Genomic DNA, 12,121 nt, shown 5'->3' with positions numbered 1-12,121 from the left:
AATAGGAATTAGTGGTGAGTAAATGAAATCTTACCCCTCTCCGCTTCTTCCGGGCCATGATCTGTGATGTTGTTGTAGGAGAATTTGATCGGATTAGTGATCCACTACTATGTCTGTGAAAAAAAATACAAAAAAAACAGGTTGAGCTGTCAGTCAGACTCCAGTCATGCTACCAGTATTTCACTAGTACAAACAATACAACTTCTGAAACACAAATGCAGCAGAGCTGAGCAGGTCAGACACCGAATGTGTAGTAGAACTGAGTTTGAACAGCTTCTGGTGACATATGTTTCCTGAGGTTCTAGACAGGGCTGAAGGTGAGCCTACTGCTTTAACTCATCTCAAACGATTGATCATCAATACACATATTACACACATTATGAACGCACGTAGTTAAATGACAAGTGTGGCTGTACTACATCTATATGACATTTAAAGTAAATTTTGCAGGAGTGTGTTTGGCTGTAATTTGCACCAAATTTATCAAATGTTGCACAGAGATGCATACATCTGGGGCATCTTTAAAGGATTATACCCATCTCATAAATTGGAGACATATCGCTAGGATATGCCATCAAAGTTACACAGGTGCAAGTCCCACCCCTGGGACCCACTACTATCTCCAGAACGGGGCCAACAAAATGAAGGAGAACGCACCACACATGCATGCGTGTTCTCCATTCACTTCTAAGGGAGTTTGCTTGCCCCATAGAAGTGAATAGAGAGCACATAAAACATGCATGGTCATCCCTCCATTCACTACTTGCTGGAAAAAGCAATTTTCGGAACTCCCATAGTGGTGAATGGAGGATGGCAGCATTTGCTTTGTGTGCTCTCCTTCACTTTGTGTGGCACATTCTGGAGATAGAAGTGGGTCCCAGACGTGGGACCTGCACCTATCTGACACTGATGGCATATCCTAGTGATATGCCATCAATCTATATGAGTCTAAGTCTAACACTTCTGTCTTGAGATGTTACTCCCCTTTTTGCACCAATAACACTTTTACTGGAGTAAAATAAACATTGTTTTTGCAATTTAAAAATTCTCAGTTTAGAAATTTGCCATAATCAGCTTGGCAGGCTAATCACTTTTGCTTACCCACCCAATGTTGGAAACTGGAGTGAGTGTTGTAAAAATGCTAAATGGCTTAAAATGTTTGGCGAATAAATAAAAAAAGTCCCAAAGCCCTATTTTGCAAATTTTGGAAGCTAGAATTCCTGAGTGCAGAACTTAATCTGGCTAAACTGTTGTAATTACATGATCTATACACGTCTATTGCCAATATGAAACAGGTAAAGGGTCACTAACTTTTCAAAAAAAAATTGATATGTCATAGAGATATAGTAAAAGTTTTGATTAGCGGAGGTCTGAGTGCTGAGGCCCCCACCGATGTATAGAATGAGGTGAGAGAAGCGCGCTCTCTCCGGTCTGAGTGCTGAGGCCCCCACCGATGTCTAGAATGAGGTGAGGGAAGCGCGCTCTCTCCGGTCTGAGTGCTGAGGCCCCCACCGATGTCTAGAATGAGGTGAGGGAAGCGCGCTCTCTCCGGTCTGAGTGCTGAGGCCCCCACCGATTTCTAGAATGAGGTGAGAGAAGCGCGCTCTCTCCGGTCTGAGTGCTGAGGCCCCCACCGATGTCTAGAATGAGGTGAGGGAAGCGCGCTCTCTCCGGTCTGAGTGCTGAGGCCCCCACCGATTTCTAGAATGAGGTGAGAGAAGCGCGCTCTCTCCGGTCTGAGTGCTGAGGCCCCCACCGATTTCTAGAATGAGGTGAGAGAAGCGCGCTCTCTCCGGTCTGAGTGCTGAGGCCCCCACCGATGTCTAGAATGAGGTGAGGCAAGCGCGCTCTCACCGGTCTGAGTGCTGAGGCCCCCACCGATGTATAGAATGAGGTGAGAGAAGCGCGCTCTCTCCGGTCTGAGTGCTGAGGCCCCCACTGATGTCTAGAATGAGGTGAGGGAAGCACGCTCTCTCCGGTCTGAGTGCTGAGGCCCCCACCGATTTCTAGAATGAGGTGAGGCAAGCGTGCTCTCTCCGGTCTGAGTGCTGAGGCCCCCACCGATGTATAGAATGAGGTGAGGGAAGCGCGCTCTCTCCGGTCTGAGTGCTGAGGCCCCCACCGATTTCTAGAATGAGGTGAGAGAAGCGCGCTCTCTCCGGTCTGAGTGCTGAGGCCCCCACCGATTTCTAGAATGAGGTGAGAGAAGCGCGCTCTCTCCGGTCTGAGTGCTGAGGCCCCCACCGATGTCTAGAATGAGGTGAGGCAAGCGCGCTCTCACCGGTCTGAGTGCTGAGGCCCCCACCGATGTCTAGAATGAGGCGAGGGAAGCGCGCTCTCTCCGGTCTGAGTGCTGAGACCCCCACCGATTTCTAGAATGAGGTGAGGGAAGCGCGCTCTCTCCGGTCTGAGTGCTGAGACCCCCACCGATTTCTAGAATGAGGTGAGAGAAGCGCGCTCTCTCTCCTCATTGCACAAGACGGGCTCCGTAGAAGTCTATGGGCCCAACTCGAGTCCATTCTCTGCAGTGCATGTCTCTATGTATGACATATCAAAAATATTTTAAAAGTTAGCAACTCTTTAAGCATTACAAGTAAGCATTCAGAAAAGTGACATTTAACGCCAGAGACTGGTGTCATTTGTCAGGAGACTAAGAGACAATACGACTGCCCTTTTATATCGGCACCACACAAGTAACAATGATTTCATTTTATACAAGGGTTTAACTGGATTTTCTCATGATAGTGGAAAGTTCCCAGGCCTTAAAGGGCTTCTGTCACCCCACTAAACTGTTTTTTTTTTTTTTGGGTTACTTATAATCCCTACACTGCGATTTATGCATACATACTGTAATTAATCATTTTGGTTCAGCAGATTATGTTAAAAACGTACTTTTAAAATATGCAAATGACCTTGCTACCAGCAAGTAGGGCGCTCGCTCGGCCGCTCCATCCTCAATGCGCCTGCCCCGATGACGTCACATCTACACCCGGCGCAGGCGCATTGAGAAGGGGGGTGCTGCGTCATCGGCGCAGGCGCATTGAGGATGGAGAGCCGAGCGAGCGTTCGTCTCTCGGTGCGCCTGCGCCGACTGAAGACAGGTACGGCGCAGGCGCCAGATTTTGAATGCAAACAGGGCCAGCAGAGAAAGATCCTGTCCGCTGGCCCTGTCAATCAACATGCGGAGGGGGCGTCTTTAGGATAGGAGGATGCGGCTGCTACCAGCAAGTAGCCGCCCTACTTGCTGGTAGCAAGGTAAAAGTACGTTTTTAACAGAATCTGCTGAACCAAAATGATTAATTACAGTATGTATGCATAAATCGCAGTATAGGGATTAAAAGTAACAACAACAAAAAAAAAATGTTTAGTGGGGTGACAGAAGCCCTTTAACTAGAAATTAGTGTTCCCCTATATTCACATTGTGTTTTCTGCTTTCTTTTTCATATGCTCCCTGAAAGAAATGGACAATGTTCTCTCCACTCGCAGTCCCCAGAAATGAGACCACATACTGTATGATGGCATCGGGGACTTATATATAAAAAGCATAGGTGAATCATCATGAAATAATGTTAGAAAATGGCAAAATTATGAGAGCTGTATGAACAACATGCTAAAAGCGGTTATGTTCCCACATTCAGGATTTGATGAGGATTAGGCGTGAATTCTACATCTACATCCTCACCAACTCCACTGACCTTCCAAATCCTGAGCAAGTAAACATGGTATTTCATACCCCGTCCATAAGCAATGAAAAAAAGACCACATGAAAAGCCATAGATTAGCCCTACTGAATGGTAGTGGACCAGATTGTCATGCGGATCCTCTGGAATATCTGCAGCACAAGTCAGCCTTGGATTCTTTGACAAATAGACATTATATTTGTATATATGCCTTATCCGGAACGTGTGAATGCACCCTCAGGGTCCGGCCACATGGTCTGGTTTTCTGATGCAGTTTTGGAAGCCAAAATCAGAAGTGGATCCTAAAAGAAGAGAAAGTATGAAGGACAAGATACGACTTCTCTTCTTTTGAATTCACTTCTGGTTTCGGCTTCCAAAACTGCATCAGGGAACCTGATCGTGTGGCCGTTCCCTTAGCGGAGCTGCAACAATGGTGACAACTTTCTAAAAGTGGCCCATTACTTAGTGCAATGAATACATTTTTCCCTGACATGGGTGAACTAGCACTTTTTGGTTTCATGTACCTGTGTGGATTTTTTAACTCTCTATGTATGTTGAATTATTTTATTTGGATTATAATACGAATTGATACTTTTTATTTCACATATTTGTTTTATATGATGATTAGAGATGAACAAATCAAAATTCGACTGGCCACCCAAATTTTTTGAATATTTGCCAATTCAATTTTGGCAGCGAGAGAGATTTTTCCAGGTAATTAAAGCATTTTCGACTTGGGTAGAATCGACTTCAATCTAAATCTAATAACCTGGCTGATTCGGACTTTAAGAAATGACTGTTTAATGTTGCTCTTCTTTGGTGATATATTTTGATGCTTGTATTGGATGATTATTATTATTGTTGGTGTTAATATATATAGATGCAGCAGAGTTGAATGCACCACTTAACTCTTTAGGGTGGCATATTTCGTACATCATGAGTCCTCCGAGTTTACATAAGGTAGCGGGTTTGCACGCATTTCGCTTGTACAGCAGTAATCCATTGACGGATTAATACCCTAACAGTAGGAGTTAATCTGCTAAACAGCCAGGAACAATACGTCACCAGCTTGGTGCACTGACACTGACACCTGGAGACAGGCTACAAACAAGTAATGCAGCAATAGCAAGTCCAGGACAAATGGCCTATCACAGCGGAGGCTGGCTGACATAGATCACAGCATACGTTTTCACACTTCCTGCTATACGAGATGAGGTGACAGACTGAATTTCAATGTAAGGCATATTAACATATTCACTGGATCTGATTAGTGGAAATGAAAAGCAATTGCAAAGAAAAAAGTGCAATTCTAAAAAATCAGCGAGGAGAGCTCTTGCTTTTCAAAGCTTGTGTTTCAACGTTGCGTGAAATGTTCTTAATAATGTAATATTTTTATCTTTTTTTAATTTGCAATTTAAAGAACATGAGTTATTAATGCTTGTGACTGGCAGAAATCTGCATCACATTATGTGTGTGTATATATATATATATCTTTACTGTATACACAGATGCAGCATTTAACATTTGCAACTCTTTGGGGCTAAGTTATGATAACTTTATCTAAGTTTGGAGACCTCATTAGACTTATCTACAGTCCTATGTAGACTCAAACTAGATATCCCCATGAGTTGGGCTAAAACATCCGCAGCTCTGCTACATCTATATGTGCATATCAAAAGATGATGAATTAAGTCATTAGGTATTACACTAGGGATTCCTCTGAGACTGGCTGGCTATGTTTCTGTGAATGATCGTAGGGTGAGAGGCTGAATTCAATGGCGTTACTGCAAATGCATTTTAATGTCTGTATTATGTCTGGCGGACCCCTACCTCCTGAGGGTGCACTACAACTTTCAGTTAAGTAGGACCTTCGGAGGTCTGGGTATTGTGGCTGTAATATGGATGTTAAAATGTGTCTGTGCCAAGCTAAGAAAGTTTTTGTCAGAAAATGTGTCATCTTAGTATAGATAGATATAAATAGACAGATAGATAGAGATATATATGATAGATTAGAGAAATAGATAGATAGATAGATAGACAGACGGGTAGCTAGAAATATATAGATCATAGATAAATAGATAGACCAATATATAAGTAGACAGACAGAAAAATAATAGATAGATAGAGAGATAGACAGACAGATAAATATACCGTAGATAGATAGCTAAATAATAGATAGAAGATAGATGATAGATAGATAGAAGATAGATAAATAATAGATAGATAGATAGATAGATACAGATAGATATAAAGATAGATAGACAGAGCTAGATAGATAGATATAGAGATATAGATAGATAGATAGATAGATAGATAGATAGATATAGAGATATAGATAGATATAGAGATATAGATAGATAGATAGATAGATAGATAGATAGATAGATAGAAGGAAGATAGATAGATAGATAGATAGAAGGAAGATAGATAGATAGAAGGATAGATAGATAGATAGAAGGATAGATAGAAGGAAGATAGATAGATAGAAAGATAGATAGATAGAAGGATAGATAGAAGGAAGATAGATAGATAGAAAGATAGATAGATAGATAGATAGAAGGATAGATAGATAGATAGATAGAAAGATAGATAGATAGATAGATAGATAGATAGAAGGATAGATAGATAGTAGATACATAGATAGATAGATAGATAGAAGATAGATAGATAGAAGATAGATAGATAGATAGATAGATAGATAGATAGAAGGAAGGGAGATAGATAGATAGATAGATAGATAGATAGATAGGAGATAGATAGATAAACAATAAATAGATTGAGATAGATAGATGATAGATAGATAGATAGATAGATAGATAGATAGGTAGGTAAATAATAGATAGATAGAAGATAGATAGATAGATAGATAGATAAACAATAAATAGATAGATAGATAGATAGATAGATAGATAGATAGATAGATAGATAGATAGGTAAATAATAGATAGATAGAAGATAGATAGATAGATAGAAGATAGATAGATAGATAAACAAACAATAAATAGATAGAAGATAGATAGATAGGTAAATAATAGATAGATAGATAGATAGATAGATAGATAGATAGAAGATAGATAGATAGAAGATAGATAGATAGATAAACAAACAATAAATAGATAGAAGATAGATAGATAGATAGGTAAATAATAGATAGATAGATAGATAGTTAGATAGATAGATAGATAGAAGATAGATAGATAGATAGATAGATAGATAGATAGATAGAAGATAGATAGATCAAATTAATGGAATCATTTACAATCTGCATATTCTGATTGATCACTACTATAGATAATAATAGAAATACTATAGTTTAATAATACTAAGAATATGTATGTTTATATAATAGTGGGAAACGTTTAACCAGTAGGAGCCAGTACAACAGAACTCTAGCAGAACCTACTCTGTATATCGGCACCTTAAACCCAGTTCACACTATATTGCTATGTATGCAGTATATTGATAAGAGGCGCAGTGAATACAATATACATTTATTATCTCGAGGTCATACATCTTATTGAAAAGTCAGAAGGTCGGCAGTCTATTGACTGGGACAACTGAAGGGTAATTTTGATGACCATAAGCACATTATACTGCCAAACAACCTGGCCTGTCCACCACTCCGGTTCTGGCACACAAGGGGTTAATGACGGCTCCTCTAAATGATTGCGAATCATTCCTGCGATTCCTATACACGCTGTATTCTTCATTCACGGGCCGTATGAAGAGTCAGTGCCATGCATCTCATGCCAAAAACAGCGCTGGATCTTGAGAACGGATCCCCTGCTTTCCTCTCATGGACTTCCCATCCCATTACTGGCAAGAAGTAGACAGCTCTCAGGCGGACTCTTGTACGGCTGTGTGAATGAAGCCTAAGGCCACCTTCACACGGACGTATTTCAGAAGCCAAAAGCAGAAGGTCCAAAATACACAAAAGGTGCAAACGTTCCCAATAGGCTTTGTCACTCCTGACTTAGCTTCCAAATACTGCTGTGTGAACATGAAGGGAATGACCACTGCTCTCCGGCCATGGCCACACTGCAGACAGGTGACTCCAGTGCATGTTCTTGGTGTAGGGTGGGGGCCAAACATGATTTTCCATACAAGCCCTCATGCACACGAGCGTATGTATTTTGTGATCCACAAACCCCGGATCTGCACAATACGCGTACTGTCCGTGTGCCCTCTGCATTTTTTTGTAGACCCGTTGACTTCAATGGGTCCTTGGACTGGATTTTGCGCACCACAATAGAACAAGTTCTATAATTTGCAGAACGGACATATAGATTCCCAAGACATTTCAAAACTGTCACAATGACTACGATAATTAATCGGTTCCCAAATGCACCAAATCATCTTCTATGAGCCTTGTGTGAATGAGGCCTAAAACCAATTAGACGTTACAATACTATATAACTAATCCATCTGTCTGTATATCTACTATAACTATCCTCCCATGTATTATCTATCATCTATCTCAACTAGCTCTATAACTATCTATTATATATCTATTCTCTATCATCTATCTCAACTATCTCTATAACTATCTATCTATCTATCTATCTATCTATCTATTATATATCTATTCTCTATCATCTATCTCAACTAGCTCTATAACTATCTATCTATCTATCTATTATATATCTATTCTCTATCATCTATCTCAACTAGCTCTATAACTATCTATTATATATCTATTCTCTATCATCTAACTCAACTAGCTCTATAACTATCTATTATATATCTATTCTCTATCATCTAACTCAACTAGCTCTATAACTATCTATTATATATCTATTCTCTATCATCTAACTCAACTAGCGCTATAACTATCTATCTACTGTATCTATTATCTATCTATCTATATATATATATATATTATCTATCTCAATATCTATCTATCTATCTATCTATCTATCTATCTCAATATCTATCTATCTATCTATCTAATATATATCTATTCTCTATCATCTTTCTCAACTAGCTCTATAACTATCTACTGTATCTATTATCTATATATATATATATATATATATATATATATATCTATCTATTATATATCTATTCTCTATCATCTTTCTCAACTAGCTCTATAACTATCTTTCTATCTATCTCTATAACTATCTATCTACACTCCATTAACTATCTATGGATCGAACTAAATATCAGTATCCCGCAATGTGTTAGCAATGAGATATAGAGATGTAGTAGATCTAAATTTATCATTTCATGTCACAGTAAGGGCTCATATACACAAAGTATTTTCTTTCTGCTTCCGTTTCGTTTTTTTGCGGACTGTATGCAGAACCATTCTCTTCACTGGGTCCGCAAAAACAACGGAAGGTACTCCACGTGCATTCCGTTTCCGTATTTCCGTTCCGCAAAAAAGTAGTGCGTGTCCTATTATTGTCCGCAGATCACGGTCCGACGCCCCATTCAAGTCAATGGGTCCGCAAAAAATACAGAACGCACGCAGAACACATCCGTATGTCATCCGTATTTTGTGGATCCATACTGTAGAAATGCTATTGCTCAGGTGTTTGGTGATTAATAAGTTACTGTTTCCGATCTGCAAAAAATGGATCAAATACGGATATGTTTTGTGGAATAACGGAACGGAAGAGAATCTGAGAAAAAAAAAACCCTTCAGATGCGGAACAACGCATCCGTGAAAAACAGACCGCAAAACAACAACGGTGGTGTGCAGGAGCCCTAAGTGTTGCCACCAAGCTCTAGTGCCCGCTGTCCTGACAAGCTCTAGTGCCCGCTGTCCTGCATCAGGAACTGGTTTGGCGCCACGCTTTTATTTCCCATAGGTGACATTTCCAGCACACACTGTAGTATTCAAACCACTACTAGTTCTATCCAATGTAAAGGAAGTATGCACACTCATTGTCTGAGATATCATTAGAAAACAAACAAAGACATAAAAACGAAATAAAACAAACCAAATCTCTATATATTGACAGAGTCTATGCCAGCTTCAGCACTGCTCCATCCCCCTATGCAATCCCCCCTAGAGTCCCACACACTCACCCAGAGTAATTATTCTCACTGCCCACATCAATGGTCTCATCCAGATCACTGTCAGAGCTGGTGTCATCGCAGGGTCTCTTCATGGTCAGTGTACCAGGAGAATGGCTGGCAGCTCCCCACAGTCCAGCTTCCTCTCCCTCAGCCTCTAGCACCCTGCTCTGCGCCGCTGCTTTCCCACGCTCCTGCCTGTAGCTGCGGCAGCAAGCACGCCCCCTGGAGGCCACTCCCACCTCCGTCCCTCACATCGCCCCCTCCTGCCTGGGACCGCGTCCTGTGTGAGGGGAGCGGGTTACAAACGTGGCAGCAGTGAGGGGGTTTTCCAGCACATTGTAGTTATTATATTCACATTCTCTGTCCATATGCCCTATAGCCATTTCTGGGAAAGCAGGGTGATAACCAGTATGGCTGCCCATATAGCTGCCCCAGTGGTAAAATGGCAGCATTCAGGGGCGGGAGATTTCCCAGTGGGCCAATGCCAGAGGGCTTATCTGGGAATTGATAATGATGACCTATCCTTGAGTCCAAGCTCCCCGCAGCTTTCCAAGGACAGCGCCATTGACTTGCAACTAGGCCATGCGACTGATGTACAGTGATGTCACTGGCCTAGAAGCCGCGGCGCTCAAGGCCTCTTCTAACAGCTGATCGGCAGGGGTCCCAGAGTCAGCACCCCCACAGATCTGATACTGATGACCTATCTTCATAACTACTTTAATTAGTGTAGGAACATCAGGCCCTTATGTACCTTGCCAGTAGCCACAGGTGCCCTTCTGAATTCAACTGTATGACCATCTTCAGGACAGTGATACAGTTGAATACCGCGGCGAGGGCAACAGTATTTTGTGTTGCACTGTGATATTTGGTTCTGTTGGGTCAGTATTTTGTGCTGCTTTGCAGTATTTGGTTCTGTTGGGTCGGTGTTTTGCGCGGGTTTACGGTATTTGGTTCTGTTGGGGCGGTATTTTGTGCTGCACTATGGTCAGAGATAGGGTTTTTTCGGGTATCGAAATTTCGATACCCAATCGATACTTTTGTACCGCTTTCGATACGATACCGGGATTTCCATTTTTTCGATACTGGGCTGCGCTACTGCTGTCAGCGCGCACCGTGTTCCCTCAGCAGTCTCTTCATCCCCCCTGTGCCGCCACTGCCAATTAGGAGAGACGGGAGGAGGAGGAGGGGCGGGCGCACTGCGCCACCAATGAAACTTAACTTCTAATACAAATACAGGAGGCGGCAGAATCACATAGCCAGCACCCTGCCTCTATGACAAGGTGCTGCGATCAGCCGCAGTTCACCCCTCAGGTGCCGCACCTGAAGAGTTAACTGCCGCTGATCGCAGCTCCCTGTCAAATGCAGTCTGCCGGCTATGTGATTCTGCCGGGACTGCCTCCTGTATTAAAGGTTAACTATAATTGGTGGCGTAGTGTGCCCCCCACTCCCCTGTATTAAAAACATTGGTGGTGTAGTGCGCCCTTCTCCCCCCTCCTCAGTATTAAAAACATTGGTGGCACATTGCACCCCCCCTCCCCAGTATTAAAAACATTGGTGGCGCAGTGCGCCCCCTCCCCAGTATTAAAAACATTGGTGGCGCAGTGCGCCTCCCCCCCCAGTATTAAAATCATTGGTGGCAGTGGCCACAGGGTCCCCTCCCCTCCTCATTGGTGGTGCAGTGGTTGTTGTGATCAGAGACCCAGCAGTGTAATCCTGGGGCTCCGATCGGTTACCATGGCAGCCAGGACGCTACTGAAGCCCTGGCTGCCACGGTAATCTCCCTGCTGCTGTGTGTAATATGCACAGGCTAGCAGGGAGAGTGTAAAGTCCTATTCACCCTAATATATCTCTATTAGGGTGTATAGGACAAGGGATCAAAAAATCACAGGTTATAGCCCCTAAGGGGGGAAATAGTTAATAAATAAACAATAAAAAAAAGAAAGTTAAAAGAAGCACCAAAATATTAAGTATAAATCACCCCCTTTCCCAATTTTTACAATAAATAAACATATCACAAACTGCCACGTCCGAAAAGTCTATTAAAAGTCTATTCAAACTATTAAAATTTTTTAAAAAAATGCGGTGAATGCCAGAACAGAAAAAATAAAAATAAAAAATGCGCGATTTGCCATTTTTTTTGTCACCTTGTCCCCCTAAAAAATAGGATCGTACTGTTCGATTATGAGCCGGACGTTCCATAAAATGCGGCATGCACGCGGAATGGTATCGAGTAGAGGTGGGACGACGAATCCGTCGAATCCACGAATCCCTCGAATTTTGCTTGATTCGTGGACTTGAATCCCGACGTAATTTACGAAATTCAAATCCGACGAATCCCGCCGCGACGTCATGTCTCAATACACCCATATTGTCATCCTTTCTTTCTCAATTAGACCAATTAATACACCGTTAGT

The 12,121-nt window shown here is 42.0% G+C and overlaps 1 protein-coding gene across 2 annotated transcripts in view; it reads right to left on the bottom strand.

The window, feature by feature from the left end:
• The window catches only part of HEY2 (hes related family bHLH transcription factor with YRPW motif 2), a 39,478-nt gene extending 29,636 nt beyond the window's left edge, over window positions 1-9,842 (bottom strand). For both annotated transcript variants that reach the window (XM_040429096.1, XM_040429097.1), the window contains exons 1-2: window positions 9,717-9,842; window positions 35-113 (exon numbers count right to left, since the gene is read on the bottom strand). In XM_040429096.1, the coding sequence (XP_040285030.1) occupies window positions 35-113; window positions 9,717-9,799 (162 nt within the window). In that variant the 5' untranslated portion in view covers window positions 9,800-9,842. The remainder of the gene's footprint in view (window positions 1-34; window positions 114-9,716) is intronic.
• Between the last annotated feature and the right edge of the window lie 2,279 nt (window positions 9,843-12,121).

Source organism: Bufo bufo, chromosome 4, assembly GCF_905171765.1.
Source record: "Bufo bufo chromosome 4, aBufBuf1.1, whole genome shotgun sequence".
Taxonomy (NCBI): domain Eukaryota; kingdom Metazoa; phylum Chordata; class Amphibia; order Anura; family Bufonidae; genus Bufo; species Bufo bufo.
The sequence above is the reverse complement of the archived record's forward strand: the minus strand, read 5'-3'. Positions and strand labels throughout refer to the sequence as shown.